Below are 23,697 nucleotides of genomic sequence, written 5' to 3' on the forward strand. Positions count from 1 at the left end.
GCCCCCTGCCCGGACGCCCAGCTGCGCCTAGCAGGCCAGCGAGGGAGCGCGGGAGGGGCGCGGGGACGGCCCGAGAACGCCCCGCGACTCCGGCCTGAGCGGGGCCCCGGGCCGGCCAGCCTGCCTAGCCATGCGACCCCCGAGGTAAAGCCTGGACGGCGCCGAGGAGCGCGGAGCGGTGCGCAGCCCGTCCACCCGAGACGGCCGTCCGGCCTCGCACCTGCCTACTCCCTCCAGCCCGGACCCCCCTGAAATATGTTCAGGGGCGCTTGGATGTGGCCCGGGAAAGACGCCGCCGCGCTGACTATCTGCTGCTGCTGCTGCTGCTGGGCTCCCAGGCCGAGCGACAAACCTTGCGCCGACTCCGAACGGGCGCAGCGATGGCGACTGTCCCTGGCGTCCCTGCTCTTCTTCACCGTGCTGCTCGCTGACCATCTGTGGCTGTGTGCGGGCGCCCGGCCCCGGGCCAGGGAGCTGAGCAGCGCCATGCGGCCGCTCTGGGGGGCCGGTCGCGAGCGGCAGCCGGTGCCACCCCGCGCGGTGCAGCCGCTGCCGCCGCCTTCGCCGGCTGACCCCGGCGCGCCCCCGGGCACCTGCGGCCCTCCATACAGCAACCTGACCAAAGCCGCCCCCGCCGCCGGCCCCGGGCCGGTCTGCGGCGGCGTCCCAGAGCCCACAGGGCTGGACGCAGCTTGCACCAAATTGGAATCTTTACAGAGACTTTTCGAACCGACCACCCCGGCTCCCCCTCTGCGGCCCCCTGACTCCCCTTCCCGTGTCCCCGTCGAGTTCCCCTCCGCCAAAAAGAACTTGCTCAAAGGCCACTTTCGGAACTTTACTCTCTCGTTTTGCGACACCTACACGGTCTGGGACTTGCTGCTTGGCATGGACCGCCCCGACAGCCTGGACTGCAGTCTGGACACCCTGCTGGGGGATCTGCTGGCGGTAGTGGCCAGCCCAGGCTCCGGGACCTGGGAGGCTTGTAGCAACTGCATTGAGGCGTACCAGCGGCTGGACCGACATGCTCAGGAAAAATATGACGAGTTTGACCTCGTGCTACATAAATACTTACAGGCAGAAGAGTACTCAATCCGGTCCTGCACGAAAGGCTGTAAGGTAGGGACTGGCGGCCCAGGCCACAGCTGCTGCCTGGGTGGAGGCAGAGATATAGATGGCAGTGGGAAGAAAAAAAGGTCTCCCTCTCTCCCTACCCACCCCACCACTCCCACCATTCCCGGTGTAGTATTGGGAATGCCACCCTGAACCCCTCTCCAGAGAAAGGACCACAGGGATTCATGTCGGCCAACTTCTATGAATTTAGGGTTTGGACATGTAAGACTGGAGCTTCCTGGTGCTCTGCCCCTGCATGAGGAGGGAGGGGGCACTGGGCTGGCAAAGTGGTAGTAGAAGCGTTTGTGCTCCCCAGTCTACATCCCCCAGCCAGCCGTGCACCCCCCTCCTGGGCTAGAATTGAAAGCTCTGGCACTAACTGTAGGGGAGGTTGGGGGGGGGGCAAAAGGAGGAGGAAGAATATTTGGCAACCTAATCCTCACCCTTTGGCTCCTGCCAATGGGTGAAAGGAGGGGGCCTCACTTTATGATGGGGTACACCACACTGTTGACCTTATATGACCTGAGGTGTCTGGCCAGATCCTAGGCAGGTGGAACCCAGGAATGCCTGTCTTCTCCCAAGAAGAGAACCTGTAGGCTCCTTCCCTCTGACAAAGAAAGGCTCTGGTAACAGGGCTTACCAGCTTGTTGAAGGGCCACCAAAGGTTGGTGCATTAGAAAAATCCCAGGGCTCCAGGGTGGTGATAGAGGAAAAACTGGCTTTCTGGCTGCTAGGGACAGGCATCAGGAGGAAATAAGAAGCAGGGCAACTGCAGAAGGGGCCTTCCTAGGGAAGAAGTGAGGGTTGAGAAATTTCTTGACCCTCAGCAGGGTTATTCTGGACAGTAGGTGGGTGGGGTTGTAAACAATTGAGGCCTGATGCTACTACCCTGTTCTTCCTCCCTGGCCAGGTGGCTTGCTTTGGGGAGGAAAGGAACAGCAAGGTCAAAAGGTCAAGTGACTAGAATACCAGGTGGAATCAGGGCTTCACAGGTTCTCAAGCTGGGGAGGGGGACACAAACTGGAGAATGAGACTGTTGCCTCCTAGCTCTATATCGGCTCCCTATTCAGGGCTCTGCTGAGGAACAGAAAGTGCCTCTTTCCATCCAGCATGGCCCCTGTGGACCTCTGTAAGGTTTTGATGTTCTTTGTGGGCTCCTTAGGGATTGGGGCAGAGGACTGGGGAAGAAGGGTAGCTCCTTCGTCCTGACTTCACTTTCTCCTTTTCCCTTTTCCTATTCTCATAACCTAGCAGTATCCTCCCGCCTCCCTCAGCCTCAGCTGACTCACTGCCTCACTCACACTACCAAATGAGATATTCCACTTCTTAAAGGTGTACAGACAGATACACACATACACACACACATACACACATGCACACACCCACGCCATATACCACCAACACCCCAACAAAGTCATACAGAGCTACAGAGAGGTTATCACTTTTATAAATAGTGCCATAGAAGCAGGCACCATGTCACATAACATCTCCCTTTGGTGTCAGAGACAGCAGGCGGAAGTACAGTCACATGAAGAAAGACACATTTTGTCATATAGAGACAGACACTTACCCTAAATGTCTGCTACAGATACATACCCTCAGTGAGAGAAGAGGGACATGTCCCCTAGCAAACAGAATAAAGATGCCCATCTTTTATGGCCCTCCAACCCCACAGCTACAACTCTTATTTTTTTCCCCCTCAATCTCCAGAATGAAAACCATTCCACAACTTTCCCATGGGGTTTTCTTCATGTTCTACTTGACTTCAAGTTCCTTTTGATCCCATATTAAATTATAATCCCTCACACTGATTGCTGATATAAAGCAGCTTGTTTTAAGACCTCTGATTCAGGAGGTCTTATTACCTCTAGGACTTGTTAGCAGTTTGACCTTGCGCAAATCACTTCACTTCCTCTAAGCTTTCATTTCCTCATTTATAAACAGGAAAAAGATATCCTTGTTCTGCCCACATCCTGAGTGTTTTGCCAGATTTAAGTGGAAAAGCTTAGTTGGTAGTATTTAGTGATAAGAATTTAACATCTGGCATAGATGGTTTAGGGATTTCAAGCCTGTCCATATATGTTATAAAAGCACAACTGCCCAGGATGGTTGGTAATTCTAGCACCATTACCTCCATTTTACAGATGAGGAAACTGAGGTACCAAGGGATCACGCAGCTTGCCTTAAGGCCACTCAGCCAATGATCAGGAGTTCCAGGACTTCAAACTATGTGTTATCATACTACTAAGCCCATGCTTTTGCCATGACATCAAGTTCCCCAAGAGCCTCCCCACTCCCGCTTTTGTCTCTTTGTTTCTCTCCAGGAGCAAAGGAACCCCACCCCACTCTCTTGCAGCTTCTTGTGCTGGCAGAAGTGCCATGCCAGCTCCTTAGCTCTCTTCCTGTGCTTTCCCCCTCTTCTAAAGCTTTCTTCTTCAACTGAGGCCCAAACCCATGGACTCTAATTCAGCTGTATGATGGCATGAAAGAGAAAGACAGTTCTACTCCCCTCCTTCCTATAGGCCCCTGTCTCCTCAACCACTCACCCCCATCCTCCTCACAGGCCTTCTTTACCCCTACCAACCCTACTGCGTGACTCAGCCCTTCTTTCTAGCCCCCATCCCAAATGGAAGCACCGGGAGATGATATCCTACACCCAGAATCCTCTTAAATAACAATTCACAGTCCCAGACCAAGATGAGGAGGCTTCTTCTACTTGTAGAAAACAAGCCTGAAGCCTGGTTCTACAACCAGGTGACCCCCTATACCTAGAGTCCCTATTCCAAGTGCCTGTCACATCCTTCCTGTGTGGCCCTAGAAACCCTATTCTCTGCCTCTGAGATGTCTGCCCTGTTTTGGGCCACACAGGGCCCCAGGAATCATACCTGTCCTCACTGCCTCCTGTGACACCTCCCAATTTAGTACCAGCTGCAACATTTCCTTAATGTGCGACTGACTTCCTCTCACACAGGCACAGCAAGTCGATGTAGCTAACCCAGGCTGATGTCCATCCCCATCTTGGCCTCTCCCTGCTCCTAGGGCCATGCCTCATCCCTCCCTTAACTCCATGTGAAGCCCACTTTCACCTCTAGCTCTCTCTTGGCCCTGCCCAGAGTTATCATTACATACTCCCTTCAAGCTCCTCCTCCTTCCGATCCTGCCATGCACCTGCTTCGGATTGCCTCTCTCCTCTCTGTTCACAACATTCAGGCAGAGGAGAGTGAGGACATGGAAGTGAACTCTGGCTTCTTCTCTCACCTATTCCTCGAAAAGGGGCTAGAGGGTCAAGAAGAGGGATTGTCCATTCTCTTAGCAGATAGCCATTGACTGTATTGATCAAGGTTAGTGCTAGGAAGGATTGCATAGTGCTGGTCTACTCCAGCCTAGCCAACAACCACCTAACAGCATGCATGTTTGATATTGGGGCTCATATTGACTAGAGCTGAGAAGGAGACTGGAACCCAAGTTCTCTGGGAAGAGTTAAAGGAGTTTGACTTGCAGAAGAAGAGACTCAGGAAAATATGGCCTCAGACTTTACACCTCAGAAGAGTTGTCCTTGTACAAAAGAAGCATGCCCCAGAGGTACTTCATAGAAAGTCCTACGTTCAAATCTAGCTTTTTACTTCTTACTAGTGTGACCTTGAGCCTACGGACTTCAACTTTCTGAGCCTCACTTTTCTTATCTGTAAAATGGGACTCATTCATCAGAACAGCCTTATGAATTCTGTATTAATGAGAAATCTACAGTATCTAGGTACATCAGAGGCTCTCCCTCCAGTTTTTCCTTCCAAAGAAGGAGCAGATTGGCTTTGAGGAGGTATGTTCCTGTTCCCAGGAAATAGCTGGGCTAATACAAGTGGACTGCTGGGTGGAAATGCTATGGTGGTGGCTCTAGAACCAGATTTTGGTGGTGGTGGTGGAGGGGGAAGATTGAATCAGTTGACCTCTGAGGTCTGTTTCAGTCCAGAGGTTAGTCTCATAAGCAGAGCCAGCATCCTGATCGGCAGCATTGGTTGGGAAGGACTAGGGAAGGATGTTGTGCCTTAACACCCCCACACAGAGATGGTGGGGGGCTGCCAGAGCCAGCACCCCGCCTTCTGCCCATACGCACTGGGGCCCTGCTCTTCCTCCTCTCCGGCTGGCAGCTGTTTCTGCCTCACCGCTTTCTCTCCTCCCACCTGCCACAGCTTTCCTGCCAAGCAGGACTCTGGAGCTAACACTGGGTATAAAGGGTGCTAAGAGCAGGGAGCTCAGAGCGCTGGGCAAAGGGGCAGGCGCCTCAAGATGGATAGTGGTTTTTGTGCCCCAGGCATACTCCCTGGCCCAGGACTTTTGAAGCCAGAAAGAGTACCCTGCCCCCTGTTTGGAGGCCGAGGAAGAGGGAAACAGTCAATAAGCAGCCTCCTGGGAACCTGGCCCTGGGGGAGGGGCCTCCAGATCTATAGCAGCTCATATCCTTATCACTAAGTACTGTAAGTGTAGTGTTCTAGGAAGGGGCAGGAACCTGAAATCCAAGAGCAGGAACAGAGATGAGGCAGTGCTTATAGCTAGAAGGGCACAGTGGATTAAGGCTGGGAGTGGCAAAGTGGTCACATGTTGAAACATATCTCTCTAGACCCCTGGCCTCCATCCTGAACCCCCCCACTCCAGTCTCCATGTTCTCCCCACATTTTAGCCCATGCTCAACACTCCCATCCTTATACCAATGAGCATAACCTGGCCAGTCTTTTAACACTTTAGGCCCTTCCCAAACCATATCCCACTCCTCACTTTCACCCTTATCTGTATAGCTACACACCTTTGCTTCTTCCAAAACTTACCTTCACCCCACCCTGATACTTTAGTTCAGGTTCACTCTGCTCCTCACTAACAGTTGGCTCCTCCTATGCCACTTCCCCCACCTCTCACCTCCCAGCACACCCCCCCCAGTCTTTACAGAAGATCCCATACCCTGTTGTTCCTTCCCCACCTCACCTACTTGCTACCACACTTGTTGCCCTCGACACCTCCATGTCCCCTCACCCCTTGTGTCCCTCACGTCCCACTTGTTTCACCTCCCTCATCTCCATCTCTCTCTCTGCCTTGCTTTCATCTTCTGAGCCTCTCTTCTATCTCCCGCCCTCCTCCTCTCCCTCTCTGATCTCTTTCTCCTCCTTTACCCCGTTTTTTCCACCCCACTTAGAATAGACATTTGCATGAGTACACATACATATACATACACACACACATACAATCAGATACATAGACACACACACACATAGACACACATCCCCCCAATCTTCATGGCCACTTCCTATCCTTCCCACAGACTGGTGGCCTGACTACTATAGTCACCATAGCAACGGGAACCTCCAGGAAGGATGTACTGTTATCTCCTGAAGATTGGGCGTGGTGGTGGTAAAGAGAGCCCAGCAACCTCCCACCTAATATCATGTTCTGACTGGAAGTGTCCGCTGAACATGATGGAGGTGGGGGTGGGGAGAAAAGGTAAAATAGTGGGTGAGGTCTAGATCAAAGGAGCGCCAAGGATCTCTGAATACATCAGAACACTGGAAGGGTGCTTCCGTGTCATTGGGTGTGTTCTGGTGCCCTCTGTAGGTAGATATCAGTACCTCAGGGAATGGGTTCATCCAACTCTTCTGTGTGTGGTTGGGATATAGGCCCACATCTAAGTCAGGTGTAGGAGTTTGTCTTAGGTTAACTTTTCCCTTGGGGCAGTTTTCTGTTATCCCTACCCTCCATGGCTGTTTACCTTTCGTTTGCTTCTGCAGAGCAGGCAAGTGACCTGCCCTCTCACAACCATCAGTCACATGTCAGATCAGCCTTTGGTCCCTGGGCATAAGAGACATTTCAGAGAAGCCTAAATTTCTGAGACCTTGAACCAGGTAGGAATTAGAAGGGTGAACAAGGGCATGAAGTGGGCTGGACCTGGGGAGAGAAGGTATTACTACAGAGGGACAGGGGTTGCCACAGCCAAAGCTCTTGCTCAAATAGATTCTGGAAACATCTCTGGAATCTGAGCCACAAGTCTCTGGGCCAAAAGATGAGTCCAGCTGGCTCCAAAGAAGAATGGGCTAAGAAAAACAAAGGCAAAAAGAAAATTATAAGCCTTTGACTACCTAGGAGGTGTGTGTATGTATGTGGGGGGTGTTCCATATGTCCATGAACTCAATCTTGACAATGATCCTACTAGGCAAGCACCATCATTATCCCCATTTTACAAATGAGACAACTGAGGCTCAGTGAGAGGAAATGACATCCCCAAACTGCATAAACGCTGGGATGCTGGGATACAAACCTGGCTGTTCTTTCTCAGTGCACAGATGTATAAAGAAGATGTAAATCTCATCTGCCAGCTGTCAGAGGCAATGCCCAGCTGGAAGCTTAGGGGACCCTCTGGAGTGGCTCAGATTCAGAGTGAGGATTCACTTGCATCCTCTTTGTTCAAGATCCCCATCTCTTGTCCTTAAGATCCAGTGACAATCACTGAGGTATCCTCCTGAGACAGTGACAGGAGGCTGGGAATAAGGGAAGGTTTGTTGCTTCCTTTTCTGCAGGCTTAGCAAAGAAGAGCTGAGCTCCACTTGCCTGGGGAGAAGGTATTTCTGTTGTTTTCTCAGCTCCAATCTAGTAGAAGTATCATTCAGAACAGGAGAGGAAAAGGTACCTTAAACAGGACTAATGCAGGCCTAAGCCCCACCCCCAGCATACACTGGTAGAGTGGAAAGGGAAAACAAATGCAGTGAGAGCTGTCACCTCACAGCCGGCAGAGGCCTGGCCTTGGAATTTGGATGCCCAGTTCCCATGCCAGGATTTTGGTGAGCCCCCCAGCCTTGTCAGTTCCTGGGAAAGAGAAAGGAAGATCCAACCCATAACATTCTGCCTGAGAGAAGGGCTTGTGGTGGTATGAATGTTCCCAGTGTTTCCTGTCTTATAGGGTTGTAAGCAGGTGGCATGGCTACCCAGGTGATTCTTGGGAGGTGAATATGTCTGTTCCAGCCAAATCAGTCCTTCATAATTATAGATTCAGAATCTTTGTAAAATATCTTTTTCCTCAATCATTTGAGAACTTTGGAAATTAGAAGCATAACAGAAAATACCATTTCAAGTGTATAATTCAGTGGTATTGGGTATACTTTCATTCCAATGTTGTATAGCATCATTATACAATATACAATATTTCTAAAGCAGTTTCATCCTTCCAAATAGAAATTCTTTACCTGTTAAACAATAACTCTTCATTTTCCCCTTTCCCTATTCCCTGGTAATCAGCAATCTACTTTCAGTCTCTTTTTACTTGACTGTTCTAGATAATCATATTTAAGTGAAATCATAATATTATTTGCCCTTTTGTGTGGCTTATTTTATTTACTGTGATGCTGTTGAGGTTTATCAATACTTTAACATCTATCACATTTTATTCCTTTTTATGGCTGAATAATACTCCATTGTCTGTTTATGTCACATTTTGTTTATTCATTTCTTGGTAGACATTTGGGCCATTTCTACCATTTTGGGTATTGTGAATAATGTTGCCATGGACACTGATCTACCAATATTTTGTAAAGCTCTTGCTTTCTATTCTTGTGGATATATTCAGGAGTGGAATTGCTGATCATAATTCTATGCTTAATTTTATTTATTTGTGGGTTTTTTATGACAGGTTCTTGTTTTGTAGCCTGGACTTTCCTGGAACTCATGGTCCTCCTGCCTTAGCCTCTGGAGTGCTGGGATTACAGGCATGTGCCATTGTGTTCAGCTTATGCTTAGCTTTTTGAGAAATTGCCTCCTGGTTTTTTATAGCTGTTGTACCATTTTAAATTCCATTTTCCCTTTTACATTCTGCACTGTTTTACATACATACCAGCAGTGCATGAGGGTTCAAATCTCTCTACAGCTTTGCTAACATTTGCTATTTTCTGCATTCTTTTAATAATAGCCATCTTGGCGTGACTGTATATCTTTTTACCTTACTGGTATTCTGAGTACCAGTCCATGTAATTAGTATTCTGTCACATGACTATTACATAATTGATTCAACAGATCATGTACTATTAGATATTCCACTACTACCAACTTTTCACTATACATAATCCTATGATGAATATCTTTGTTCATAAATTTGTGTCAGATCTATGATTTCTACTAATGCTATTTCAATCATTTTTCCTTATTCTTTTACTTGGATGAATTTTTCAAATCACAAAATGATGCATCCTCATTGTATCAAATCTAACAATACAGAGGTTTATAAAGAAAACATTTATAATCCTCCTATTCGCTCTTTCCCAGTCCCACTGTCCTGTCAACAATTTTGTATATATTTTCTCCTTTTCTCTGGACTTACATAAACATCTACACAAAATGACTTTTTTGTTTTGAATACAAATGGAAACATAAACATTAATTCTGGAGAATGAAGTTTGGAACTAGATTTACAGAATCGGAGTGTTAACCTTTTTAATGCTATTGACATACGTCATTATGTCTCTTTCAAATTACTAGATTGTTCTAGTTTTTACCCTCAACAAAAATGTGAGGCTAATTTACTTGAAAAATAGCTTAGCATTAGCTTTTCCTTGGCATTCCTTTGGTCAGATATCTGTTTTTCTTGTTTGTAGGCCATTTGTATTGCCTGTTTGTGAATTATTAGTTCATGTTTTCTGCATCTCTCATAAATTGGTATGACCCCCTTCATATGTATTAATGATATTAGCCTTTTTATGATCATGTTACTGGCGGATTTGCAAAATTTGTTATTTGGAACTTAGAGCTGAAAGGAGAGACTGAGAAAGAGAGGCACTGTCCTGGTCTTGTCTTATCCTTATGTTATTTAATTTTTACATCTGCCTTGTGAAGTGTATGCATATTATTCCCATTTTGCAGTGGACAAGACAATCTCAGAGAAGTCAAATGACTTTAGATCATCCAACTAATAGAGTTGAAGCTGGGATTTGAATCCAGGTCAAATCCAGGGATTTGCATGTCGGCAGAGAGCAATACTATCCAGTCTGCGCTAGTGTGCCTATGGGTAAAGCTTTCTAGTTTTGTTTTGCAGGGATCATTTACAGAAAGGTAAGGATAGTTTCCTTTTACTACCTGAGACAGTTTGTCAATCAGGAAAGTGTGGATCAGGGAGGTCAAGCAACTTGCCTGAGGTTTTATTACTTGTAAGAGCACATCTGGGATTTTGATAGCAGTCTGAGTTTAAAGATATTTGACCTTGTTTTCCCACCACCCATGCTGCTTACTTAGCAACCATCTTCTTAGATACAAGTTGAAGCCCAGGGAAGGAAAGTACTTGGCTCATAGTCATATAACAAATTAGTGGCCGAGCCTCCTTTTTGGTGCTGTGTCCAAGTTCACACAGCTAGTTATTGGCAGAGGCAACATCAGAACCCTGCTTTGACTAATTCTCCATCTGTTGGAGCAAAGGCTTCTTGATGAAGAATGTTTGTGGCAAAAACTGTAGAGAAGGGGAAATTTTGTGGGGTGGGTAGCTGCCACAACTTTTTCAAAGGATTGGTCTCTGGCACTGGAGTCCTTGAGGGTAAGGCTAGTCCAGAAATCCCCAGATTATAGGACTTGGGACAGGAGAACTCATGTCCTAGTGGTAGTAAAGCATTTCTACTAGAAAGAGCTTCCATTCCAGCAGTAATTATCAAAGATTAGAGTTTTAGACTCTGGTGGGTGTGGAAGAAGAAAAGTGCTCTCTCTCTCTCTCTCTCTCTCTCTCTCTCTCTCTCTCTCTCCCCCTGTGTGTGTGTGTGTGTGTGTGTGTGTGTGTGTGTGTGTGTGTGTGTGTATGTGTGTGTGTATAGAGGAAAGGGGAAAGGAGTGTTTTGGTAGCTTGCTTTGCTCCTTGTTGGTTTATTGGTTCTCAGTGTCAGGGCACAAACTTTTGCCCTTGCAGTGGCCAGGCAAGTGCTGTACCATTGAACTCCAATCTCCAGCCTGAAAGGAGTGCTTTGGTAGGGGAGTGGAAATGATCATTTGTAGTCCCTAATATCCAAGTGTTCTTCCTCCCACATGTACTTCCAGAGGAAACCTTAGTCCTTTGGGAAATGGAATGGGTAGATTGATTTTGGAAAGTCATTCTCCTCTATCCAGGCCTAGAAATCTCTCCTCAAAGTAGCCTGAAATTAAACTAAAAAGAAATTTGAGTAACAGAGTTTGATAGTTGTGGTGAATTGAAGGGACCATCCTCAGGGCAGAATGGTTGCTATATAAGAGCTTTGGCACTGAAATACAGGTAAGCCTGACTTCAGAATCTACTTTGAAATCTGCCTTCTCTGTAGAATAGTCGTTGAGACATCCAATGAATTCTTGTATACATTTAACATTATATTTATTTGTGTGTATGGGGGGGTTGAACATGCCATGCATATATATAGAGAGGTAAGAAGACAATACAGAAGTCAGTTCTGTTCTTCCACCATGTGGATCCTGGCGATTGAACTCAGGTCATCAGGCTTGGAGGCAAGTGCCTTACCCACTGAGATGAGTCACCAGCCCTCAATGTTTTCTTAAATGTCTCTTGGAACCTTACTTTCTTCACCTTCAAAACTAAGAAATAGGGTCATTATGAGGTTTAAAGGACATAAATCATGCTAATCTCTTGCAAGCACAGTGTCTCTTCATAGTGGAAAGTGCTTAAGAAATGCTAACTACCGTTGTTATCATTGGCTCTGGGCCTTGGATAAGTTGTTTAAACTCTTTGGTCCTTTCTGTCTTTATCTGTAAAGATCTGTCTCTACCTCAGGGGGTGATTATGGGGAATCAATGAGTTAATAAATGTCAGGATCAGGCGCTTAGAATAGAGCCTGGCATATAGTAAGCACTTAATAAATGATAGCTATTATTCTCATCTTAATTAGATGTGTTTAGTCCAAATGATTGCTTAATACCCAATTGAAATTCACCACACTGAGGTGGGCTTCTGAGGAGTAGAGAAAGGTGGTGTTTGAACAGGAGGTGAAGTGTCTGGGGTGGGGGTGCACTGGAAGCTAGAAAACAATTGGAGAAATTTTAGTAAGTGCACAAAGGTGGGTGAGGGAAGAGGAGGAGAGGGAGAAAAAAGTACCCCAATCCAGATAATAGCTGTAGCCACCTTTGATCAGGTCTCTGTTCTTCTCAGTCTGTCATTTACCTGGAGAAGGGCCATGAGGCAGGGGCAGGGAACTGGTTTCACAGTCATCTGTGCTAATGGCTGGAGAAGGCTTTCTGCAAAATAGGTGTGCTTGGAGGAGGAGTATGTGCACCTCAGAGGAAGCTGTATTTACCACTGTCAAACTACCGCCTTTCCTGCGGTGATTTGTGCAACTATTGTGCATAGAAGCCCCCAAAGCAGGCCCCCTCCCATTTAGTTCCTCTGTCTGTAGGACTCCTTCTTTGCTCTTTTAGCTTGTTAAGTGCAACTGGCTCAAACCCATAGTCCAGACACTGGTGATGGATTAGGTAGGTGATCCAGGGCATAGGCTCTGGTGCCATGTGGGTTGAATCTGGCAAGGCTGGTCAGATTAAGTCTTGGGTATTTTGCTTTGTTGTTTGGAGGCTCTTGACTACAGATTAGTTTGTTTCCATTTATTTCTCATTTTATTAAAGTAATATGTGTTCATAATTTTCAAAGTCATGCTCAAGCTACACATATAGATGTGTATATGTGTATGTCTCCCATTGCCCCTGATTTTGCTTTTTAAAACTCTCTTAGTTGATTGTTCTAATTTTGCCACCATATTCTTAAATATTGTGCCAATATTACTGCTACTTGATTTTTCTGTGTGTATATACACATATAATAGACAAAAGTACATCACATATACATACATATTTGTGTGTATATGTCATATTTATCATTGTAGCTTATACGTCTTTTGAATAATATGTATAGGTATCAATGCTTATCATTGAAACAATAGACTTATGTTTCACCCTTGAGCTCACACTAAAGAGTTAAATACTTCTAATTCTCCTGACTTTTTTGCTGATATTTACTTCACATTTATAAATGGCACATCAATATGCTGTTTCTTTTTTTCTGTTCTAAGTATCTATTGACTTTTTTATCTGATTAGAAGAGAATTTAGCTTCCTTACTACCAGTAGCACCATATGTGCACACATGCTTCCCTTCCCTTCATATATCCAGTATTAGCATATCACAGTTTCTGGTTTTCACAGTAGAAATTACTTACATTGTTAATTTAAAATTGTTTAAAGTTATATCATATAGTCTAGCATAATTACATTTAACTCCTTGGTCAACTTGTTTTCCTGGAGTAAATAATTGCCTCTCTTTTAGTTTTGTTTTCTTTGCTATTTTGCTAACATAGCCCAAATTTCCTCATTAGCTTAAAATTCCAACGAAGACACATTCATAACCCATTATTTTTATTGTTTATCTTTTGTGGAGTTCTTCACTTTGTTCCAATCTTGGCTAGTTGCTGGGAGCTTGATTTTCAAGTACTTGGTAACACCTTCATGTGTATGTATTCTTCCACTTGTATACCAACTCCCTGTGAGGCCTTGAAAAGAATGCACATCTAAGTAAGATGATATAACCTTTGTCCTCAAAGAGCCTAAAGTATTAGGGGTGCTTAATTTATGCAGAGGTCTCATTAGAAAGCTTAGACTCTATGCTGGGACTTTGAATTAGGCCATCTTTTTGGTCCCACACTTCAGGCAGGCCTCCCCCTCTCCATCTGCAATGAGTTATCAGCAGAGTAGGATACAGCCCCCCAGAGAGCAAATGATATCTCAGGCTACATTAACAGAAACAGTTTCTAGGACAAGAGGACTGCTACTCCTATATCACTTTGTATCAATAAACCCTATCAGAGCACTGTGTTCATTTGCAGACAAGCAGGCTTTTGTGAATGTGAACTACACACTGAAAATAGTTGAAAAACATGAGGATATTTGACTTCTGAAGAGTTGTTTATACATCATTGTCTCTATTTTTCTCCCCTCGCATTCCCTTTTCAGTTTTACATAGTCTGGTTTCTGCCTCTGCTACTCCACTGAAACTGTTCTCCATCATGAAGAAACTGTCTTACCACTCCCCAGTCTTTGAAATTCTCTCCTCTCTTAATTGACAGGATGCCATTCTCTTCTGTTTCTTCTTTAATCCTTTCAGAGGTTCAAAGCAGAGCTTTGTCCCACCACTGAGTTCCACTTCCTAGTTCTCCTCTAGTCTCATATAGCACTCCTCCATCTTTATCTTATTTATTTCCTCTCTCCACCTGTACTTAAATGTCAATGTTTTCCTGGGGGATCCACTGTTGAGTCCTTTCTCTATGCCCTTGGCTTCTATATTGGTTTATCAGTCAGAGTAAGCTAGGTTATGCTGCAGTTACAAGTAACCACCAAATATCAGAGGCTTTACACAACAGATGGTTAGTTCTTGCTATGATACATGTCTAAAACAGGTCAGCAGGAATGAGGCATGTCTTCATGATAGTCACTATTCTTAGGGTAGAGGAGTCCTCTATCTCAACTCTGCTTCCACTGTCAGAAGCAGAGGAAAGAAAATATGGTGAATCATATGTCAGCCCTTAAAATGGTCTCCTCAGAATTGGTTTATCTCTTCAACTCATACTTGATTGACTATGTAAATCATATGACCATGTCTGAGTTCAAAGAGGAAAACATACTCCTACTATGTTCCCTTGACTAACTCCTTAGTGCCCCCCATGACTTTGAAACTTTGTCTAGACCCTTTATCTAGACCTTCATTTTCTCTTGTTTTGGGAATTGTTTTTTTTTTTAATTAGTCAATATTTTTGAGACAGAGCCTCATGTATCCCAGGCTGGCCTTGAAGTCACTAGGTAGCCAAGCACGGCCTTGAACTCCTGATCCTCCCGCCTTAACCTCCCAAGTTGTTTTCTTCTGAAGTAGGTCTCACTGTAGAGCCCTAGCTGGCCTGGAACTCACCATGTAGACGAGGCTATCCTTAAACTTACAACAATCCTCCTCCTGCCTCTCAAGTGCTAGGATTCCTGCCATGTGCAGACCCTCCCATTCAGACCCTTCTTCAGAACTCAGACTATTATATCCAGTTGCTTCCTTGACATTTCTACCTAGATGACCCACATTTATCTCAAAGTCAATCATGACCCAAAGTTGACTTCATCTTCATTCTCAGCTATACCCTTCTCCCTATTTTTTCCTTAATAAATGAAACTAACCAGGTGTGGTGAGATATATCTTTGATCCTAGCAGTTGGGAAGTGGAGGGAACATTATCAGGAAGATTTCAAGGCCAGCTTTGGCTACATAGTGAGTTTGAGGCCAGCCTGATCTACATAAGACTATCTCTAAATAATAACAATAACAACAAGCTAGAGCAATAAAATGAAACTGTTATTCATTCCACCACCCAAGCTAGAATTCTGGTAGTTATTCTAGACGCATTTACCTCCCTCATTCTGCACAATGTAAGTGGTCATCTTGGTTTCACTTCATTAATGTATTTTCTCACATCCACTCCTTCCAATGTTTTTCAGAAAAAATTTAAATTGTATTTGGTCTTTCCCATAACTATTTTGAAACAAGAAGTCCCACAAAAACCTAAGTACTGTATTTCTAAATTCATTAATTCAGTATATATTTGTTAATATACCATTGCTAGCCCCAGTGTTAGGAAGCACAGTTCCTACCCTCGTAAAATATATTTATCATTTATGTGCCTTCATATTATTTCAACACTTACTTCTGTACTCTGTTTTTAGATTCTGCTGCTACTGCCTTAGTTGAGGTCCTCAGCATGTCTCATTCAGACAGTTGCAATAATCACCTAGCTGTCTCCCTGCTTCCAGTATTAATGTTTACATTCCAACCTCCACACTTGTGGACAAAAGTCTGAAAAGTTAGTTACAAAAGTGATAAACAACCTTTTTTACTTTCTAAGACAGGGTCACACTAAGTTGCCCAGACTGGCTCAAACTTATGATAACTCCTGCCTCAGCCTACCAAGTATCAGGAATTACAGACCTGCATCACCAGGCTAGACATAAACAATATTCACATAAGCAGTTATTTATAGCCTATTAAAAGCTCTCCATTCCCTATAGGAAGAATCCTAGTTCCTCCTCAACATCCAAAGCATGTTGATATGGCCATCTCCTTCCTGTGCAGCCTCATGGTCCATCATAAGCCCCCACTTGCATCTTCTGCTTATGCTAAACTCACTACATTTCACTACATTGTCTGAACCTAGAATTATTTCCTACTTCCAGGTCATTATACCTGCTGATTCCTTTGCCTGAACCATATTTTGTTCCCTCTCCACTTCACCTACAGAGCTTCTTTCTTTTTTTTCAAGTCCTAACTCAAGCCTCTCTCACATGTAGATGCTTTTCTGTCCTTCAGCTTCAAGATACAGTTGAACATTCCTCCCTTTATGCTACCATGGTACCATGTACACACTACTTATCACAGCACCTTATATGGATCGATTCTCTTGGTTGTTTCCTTTGCTCAAGACAGGAATTATATCTTTTTAATTAATTAATTTTTTAATTGAATTTTTTAGAATTTCATACAGTGTGTTTTGATCATATTTAAACTCTTCTACTATCTGTACCACACTCCCAAATTCGTGTACTCTACCAAATATATTTTTTAAAGCCTTCCATTCAAATTTGTGTCTGCCAATGTCCTTCGGTGTACTTCTAACTGCTGGAGTCTGGTTAACCTACTTAGTGTCACACCCTTAAAGAAAAGCAACTCTTCCTCTCCCAGAATCTATCAGTTCCCAGTAGTTTCTCAGCTAGGGTTGAGGCTTCTTACCCACTTACCCACCTCTGTGCTAGGATTTTTGTCTTGCTTGAGTTTACATGGGTCTTGTGCATGTTGCCACAGTTCTTGTGAGTTCACATGAGTATCTAACTGCCCAGCTATCTGAAGAACTCTGTTTCCTTGTGTTCAGCCACCACTTCTGGGTCTTACAATCTTTCTGCCCCCTCTTCCACAATGTTCCCTGAGCCTTGGGAGCAGAAGTTTAATATAGATGTCCTATTTGGGGATAAGCAGTCTTCAGCCTCTTATTCTATGTATGCTGGCCATTTGTGGGCCTCTATGTTAATCACCATCTACTGTATAAGAAAGCTCTGGTGAGAGATGCATCTATGTGTGTAACAATAAATCATTAGTAGTGGGTTTAATACTATGCCCACTTAGCAGAATAGAAATAGGCTCTCCTCTATGGCATGTGACCTGTCTAGCCACAGGTTCCTAAGTTTGAGATCAGTGTCAGGTATGGGCTCTATGGTGTGAAGTGGATCATTAAATCCAAGGAGAAACTGGTTGGCATTCATGCCACTATTGTACCAGTGGTCATATCTTGCCAGGCCAGTTGTTATTGTAGCTTGCATGATTCACAGCTGAGCAAGGTTGACGATTCGTTTTCAGGTAGCATGTATAGCATCTGCCAGCACTATGAAGACTTTGAAGTCAATACCAGCTGCATTTCTCCTTGTTTGTTCTGCAGTTCATATGTGCAGTGTCTTCACCAGTAAGGTCTTACCATCAAATTCTGGTGGGTAACCAAGAGCAGAGGCAATGGGCCAGTATTGCTTGGGGGTCTATGGAACCCCCAATTAACAGCTTCAAAAGACAGAGTCCATTCCTGCCATTGGGCTTTTTATTTGCTAGTCTGTGGTGTCTGGTAGGGGCAGTATCCCCCTGGTATAGGGTAACTCCTTTTAATTTCATTTCATATTGTGTATGTATATACCTTAAGAAGTTTCTATAGTGGTAGGTTTCCATATGACTATTTCTAAATGTCTTTAGTGGTAGTTGATTCCCCCCACTCCCTCCTCTGCCCTGCCCTCCCATTCTCCACCATGTTTAACCCTTATTCCTCTTTCTTCCTTTATATTACTCCATTCTATCTCCCCTCCCAGAAAGCCCCCCATGGCCATTTGCTAGTTTCCTGATCTCTATGTGTTTTCAATTGAAACACAAATATATGATAATTCAATGCTAGCATTCACTTAAGAGAGCGATCATGTGACATTTGTAAGACAGGAATCATATTCTATTCATTTGTATTATCTATAGCTCCCAGCATGGTGCCAGGTACTCAAGTGTTTGGGGTGTGTTCATTGCATGAACAAATGACTGAGGAGACTAGATTCAGAGAAGTCTACAGATACCTGTGGGTTGGTCTGAGGGACAGAAAGGTGACTCTTCTATATGGCCCCAGAAGAGCTAGTGAGAAGCATGCATGAAGTCACAGGGAGGCATTACTTCAGCTCCAAAGACGGAAGAACTTCATTACCACTAGAGTTACCTGAAGATATGGAATACCCTAAGAGAGAATGAGCTTTCTATGACAAGATTTATGATCAGAAGCCAGGTGGCACTTTACTGTAATGTTGGGGTAGAAATTCCAATAGCAGATAGTACAATGGCATGATGACTCTCACAACCTTTTCTATTCTGGAGCAGTTATGAACTTCCTTCCTCTGCTCACCTAATTGACATGGATCATCTGAGCCCCTTCAGAACTGTCCATGAATTATGGATACCACCTCTCCACTAGGCCACCCTTGGCCATGCTGGGCACATCCAGCCTTTGAGCAGATAGTCTAAGAGGCTTAAAGGTATTAGAACCTTCTGAAAGTAGGCTAGCTTTAGGTTATCACTCACTTCCTTAGCCATCTCCCTCGCCTTCTTTTCAGGCCAGACCAAGCCACTTGGACTCATGATTGTCATTCTAACAAGCAGGACGGCTGTTGCTTATTTTTATAGCCTCTTAAGTAAAGCCCTGTCTCCACCTGGATTTGCCCTGTAATGCCTTTAATCTCATTCTGACTTTCCCAATCTCAATGGACTACTGCTATTTCCAGATCCATGGTCTGATACTGACCTTACTCTGTTTGAATCCAACTCTGTGGGAGTCCAGAATAGAAAAGGAACACTTGCCTTTTCCCCCTGCCCAATGGAGTCCTTCACATAATTTGAGGTTTGCTGATGGATGCTTGGCAAGGAGGTATCAGGTTAGTAGTCAGGGCACCTTTCTGGCTTTTGGTTGATTTCTCAGATGTCTCTGACTCAGTCAAGACCCTCCAGTTGTCTAGGCCTCAGTTTCTCCATGGGTAAAATCTGGGGTTAGGTTGGTAACTTGTGTACTGTAGCTTTTGCAGACAGTAAATTTTGTCCCAAGCTCAGCCCGCATTGCTTCTTTGCTTCCACAAGCACTGCAGCTGCAGCTCCTGACCAGGGGTCCCATGGGTACATTAAGAAGACAAGCAGCCATGAAGAAAGGGTCTATAGGGAGGATTCCGGTGGAGAAACAGACCCTCAGGAGGGAAGCAAGTTTAAAATCTGGAAGGAGGCTGCTTACTTCCTGGTTGGAAAGAACCCTAGAGGGATTTCTAGCCCCAAACCAAGGAACTGTGCATTGCCTCCTCTCTCTAAACCCTCTGGTCCTGAGTACTGGCTTCCGAGTGTGATGGTGTGCATTTACATAGCCTTCTATGAAGTCAGGCATTTCTTTCCAGAGGAATGTAGGACTAAAATGCCCTGGCCAGGGCTACAAGCCACTGAGCTGAGGGTAAGGCTGGCTGGTTCCTTCCACTCCACCCTAAACTGACAACTGCAGAGCCCAGGAGGGGTGGGGATCCCCTTTATCTCGTCTCTCCCATTTGTGGATAGTTGTGCTGCCCAGCTGAGAGGAGGAGTGGTACAGCCTTCCTAGCTTCCTTTTTGGGTTAATTGGTGTTCCCTCTAGTTACTCCCTGCTTCCTTCCCCTCCCAGTTCCCATAGCAACTGGGCTGTAGCAGCCAGAACTTGATTAAGACCAGCAGTGGCCCTACTGAGGTAGGGAAAGGAGGGTGCTGCTAGGTCAAGGCTTCCCATCAATTCCCTGTTCCCCACCCCTGCTACCTCAAGGATCTAGGATGGTTCAGCTCAGAGGACAAGGCGTAATGGAGAAGCCTTTTCTGATAGGGCTAGAAGCCTTTTACTGGTTCTAAGACATTTCCTACTCTTCCTGCAATCCCCACCTGCAGCGAGCCCTTCTAGCCATTTCCCATCTTCCTATAGTAATGCCCAGGTCTCCTGTAACAGGCCAAACCAACCAGTCCCCTGGCACAGGCATCACATTCATGCGACAGGGCTATGTCTAGAGGCTGGTCTTGGGAACAGGGCTTCAAAGTCTAAGGTGGGCTTATTGCCAGGTGGTAGCACTGAGTCAGACCTTGGGAAGGACCCCAGGCCAACTTAAATCATATGGGCTAATAGTGGCTCAGCTGGCCAGCTGTGGGGCCTAGGAGGTAGATTACCTCTGAGTTCACTGTGACTCTTCTTTCTCCATTCCCCTCATTAGCTCCTTGCCTGTTCCTGCCTCACCACCCACAGGCCTGGTGTCCTCCCCAGGCAATCTGCTCACCCACTTGTTGCCATGGTGACTCTGACTGGGGGTGTGGGGACTGAGGGGGGGTCAGCTAATTAAGGATAAAGGCCACACTCCCACTGTCAGGCCACCTTCTCCTGTCCCCCACCCCCACCTCCCTCTCTCTTCCTGGAGCAGATGAGAGGAGTGCCCAGACTCTATAGTCTCTTACTGGGCTAATTGGAATTGCCTGAGAGGAGGGCAGGAATGCCACTGGGAACTCCCCATCTAGAAGCAGGAACACTGGACTACAAGAGCTAAGGGAGACTCTCGCAGGGCCCTCTGAACCCTGACCCCACCTATGGACACAGAGTGGACGCTGATTACACAGGGTTTGGGGTGAAAGTCAAGTGGGCTCTTGGTCCAGACTGCAGATGGGGTCTGTGGCTGTGGACAGAGACACATCTTAGCTCTTTGGGTCCCAGAAGATGGAGGGGGTTCCCAGGTTCTGGGGCTTTTGCTTTGGGGATATTGCTTTCTTTCCTGCCACAGTTCCGCTTCTTTTCTCCTAATCTTTTTTTCCTCTTTTCACACGTTGATCTAGCTCATTTACCTTTGTTCTTATTCCACCCTGTACTCTCTTGCTCATATCTTTTTTACTCCTGTCCTTCCCTCTTCTCTCAGCAGTCCTCCTCACCCCCATCTTACCCTCCTCTTCTGCCTCTCTACCTGATCTTAGCTTCCAGCTCTTTTTTACCCTTCTCTCACCTCTACCTCACTCTTACTCCTTAACCTCATGTGTACCTTCCTGCTCCCTGTTCTTTCTTCTGAACCTGTTTCCCTAACCCGCCATGATTACTACCATTTCTTACCCTGCACACCTCTACTTTTTATTACCCTCTCTATTACACTTCTTTTTTGCTACCGTGTACCACTGCCATTTCCTCTTACCCCTTAGGCCCCTCTCTTACTGCCCTTTTCCCAACCTACAGCTGTCTCTTACCCTGCCTTTTATCTTTGTCTGTTCTTTTTTACCCTGCTTTGACTCCCTTCTCATTCTTTTGAGGATACCTTTCATCCTAGTGGTTTCATCTTTAGGAATGTATATAAATAAAATTGAAGATATGTGTGCATTAATGTGTGTAAAGATATTCAGTGGAGCTTTGTTTATCATGGTGACAACTTAGAAGGAATTCAAATGTCCATGAACAAGAGCTTAGTCCCCTTTCCATGCCATTCATGTGAAATCATTCTGTTCTTGGTCCATGTGTATTTGGTCATCTCCATCCCTTTGTTTAAAGTGTTGCCTCATCCTATTGCCTCATTGGTATAGCCTAGTTATAAAAATCCTACTTTGAGTTGAATCTCAACCTTTTATTTTTTAAGATGGGCTTTTGTAGCCCAGGCTAGCATCAAACTTACTGTGTAGCCTAGGATGACCTTAAACTCTTGATTTTCCTGCCACCACACCCAAATACACTGCCACACCCAATTTATTTCAGTGTTAAGGATTGACCATGGGGTGGGATTATAAGTATGCACCATCACACTTAGTTCATGCTGTGCTGGGGGTTTAACCCAGAGCTTGTTCATGGTATGCAAGCCCTCTACTAACTGAACCACACCCCCAGCAGACAATTTCTACTTTGTCACCTCACCAAAATCTTTTTCAGCTTACTACTAACTTCACTATAATGAACCATGGTTGTGCCTTTCCTATGGAATAAATCATGTGCCATAGATTCAAGTTCCTTGTGTCTGCCCATGAGACTTGAATTTCCAACAGAGAGGGAAATTGTCCTCATTTAATCATCCTGTTCATTCAGTCATCAGATTTTTAAATGTATATTGTGCTGAATGCACAGTGGTTAATAGATAAACCTGTTTGTCTTACATGCAGCTCACAGTTTAGTGGAGTTGAAAGACAAAGCCATACTTGTGGTGAAGAAACAGTTAAGAGAAAATAAATAGGGTGGCATCCTCTGATGAGAGTGGTAAAAGACACTCTCTTCAGAAGTGACATTTAAGCTGAGACCTGAAAGATGAGAAGGACCCATCTATGCCAAAGGTGAGGAGGAGAGCATTCCAGGCCAGGGGAGCAGCATGTGCCAAGGCCACAAGGAAGGAAGAAGCACGGCCTATTCAAGAAAAGGAGAGAAAGTCTGTTTCTGTAGCATGATGAGCCTGAAGAGAGTTAGAAAATGAGGTTGGGCAGAGATGGGCAGAGTTGTGCAGGGCTTTGCAGTCTGTGCATTTGGGTTTTAATCTAAATGCACCTAAGAGCTTGAAGCAAGGGAGTAACATAATCTGATGGCAGTTGGAGTCCATGCTCATTCTCATGTACAAGATTGGAATGAGCGAAACATGGAGGTCAGAAGCATCTGTCATCCAGATGAGAGGTGATGGTGGCCTGCACAAAGGTGTGGCTGCCCACCCCTGGAACATTTGACTGGCTGGAGAAATTCTTTTCATTGTCACAGGGTGGAAGAAGGGGACATTGCTACTGATATCTAGTGAGTAGAGGCTAGGGATACTGCTCAGTATCCTACAGTGCACAGCACAACCTCCACAACAAACAATTATCTGCTCTAAAATGACACAAGTTTTGCTGTTGAGAGCCCCTGGACTTGATGCGAGACAAGGTATGGAGCAGGTGACCTTTCTCACTGGGTTCCAGGGCCTGGGGCAGGCAGGGGACCAGATCAGAGAAGGAAAGTATACCAATGAAGTTAAAATACAAAGATTCCAAAAGCAACATAGCATCTGTGACACCTGCTCTGTACCAGGGCTGAAGCCAAAAGGACAGAGCCTGGATTAAGTAGAGCTCAAAGACACATGTGGTGCCTGGTAAGGCAGATCCAGTGTTTATTAAAAATAACCCTTCACATTTGTATTGCCCTTTAGCGTTTACAAAACATTTTCATACGTGCCATATAATTTGGTCCACACAATACCCTAATGAGGTGGAGCATGGCTTATTCTCTCTATCCCTTTCTTGAATTTAGACACTTAGCACCATCAGCCAAGGAAATGTTTGCCAAGTTGAATGGAACTGGGGTTTGCCTCATTACATAGGGGTAGCCTCAGACAAGTCAGCATACCACTTTGAACCAAGTGTAAAATGATAGAGTTGGATAAAATAATTGGTAAACTTCCTTCTGCTCTGGTATAGGATTAATTTTGTGATTTTTGCCAACAGTTTTTAAAAATATTTTATTTATTATTTTTATTTTATGTGTATGAGTGTT

The 23,697-nt window shown here is 45.1% G+C and overlaps 1 protein-coding gene across 1 annotated transcript in view; it reads left to right on the plus strand.

The window, feature by feature from the left end:
- Positions 1-37: 37 nt before the first annotated feature.
- Positions 38-23,697, plus strand: part of Fam155b (family with sequence similarity 155 member B) — a 27,535-nt gene continuing 3,875 nt past the window's right edge. The window contains exon 1 of the mRNA XM_008844374.3: positions 38-1,116. Coding sequence (XP_008842596.1) covers positions 256-1,116 — 861 coding nt within the window. The 5' untranslated portion in view covers positions 38-255. The remainder of the gene's footprint in view (positions 1,117-23,697) is intronic.

This window comes from Nannospalax galili, unplaced genomic scaffold (genome assembly GCF_000622305.1).
Source record: "Nannospalax galili isolate Female #2095 unplaced genomic scaffold, S.galili_v1.0 scaffold280, whole genome shotgun sequence".
NCBI classification, from domain to species: domain Eukaryota; kingdom Metazoa; phylum Chordata; class Mammalia; order Rodentia; family Spalacidae; genus Nannospalax; species Nannospalax galili.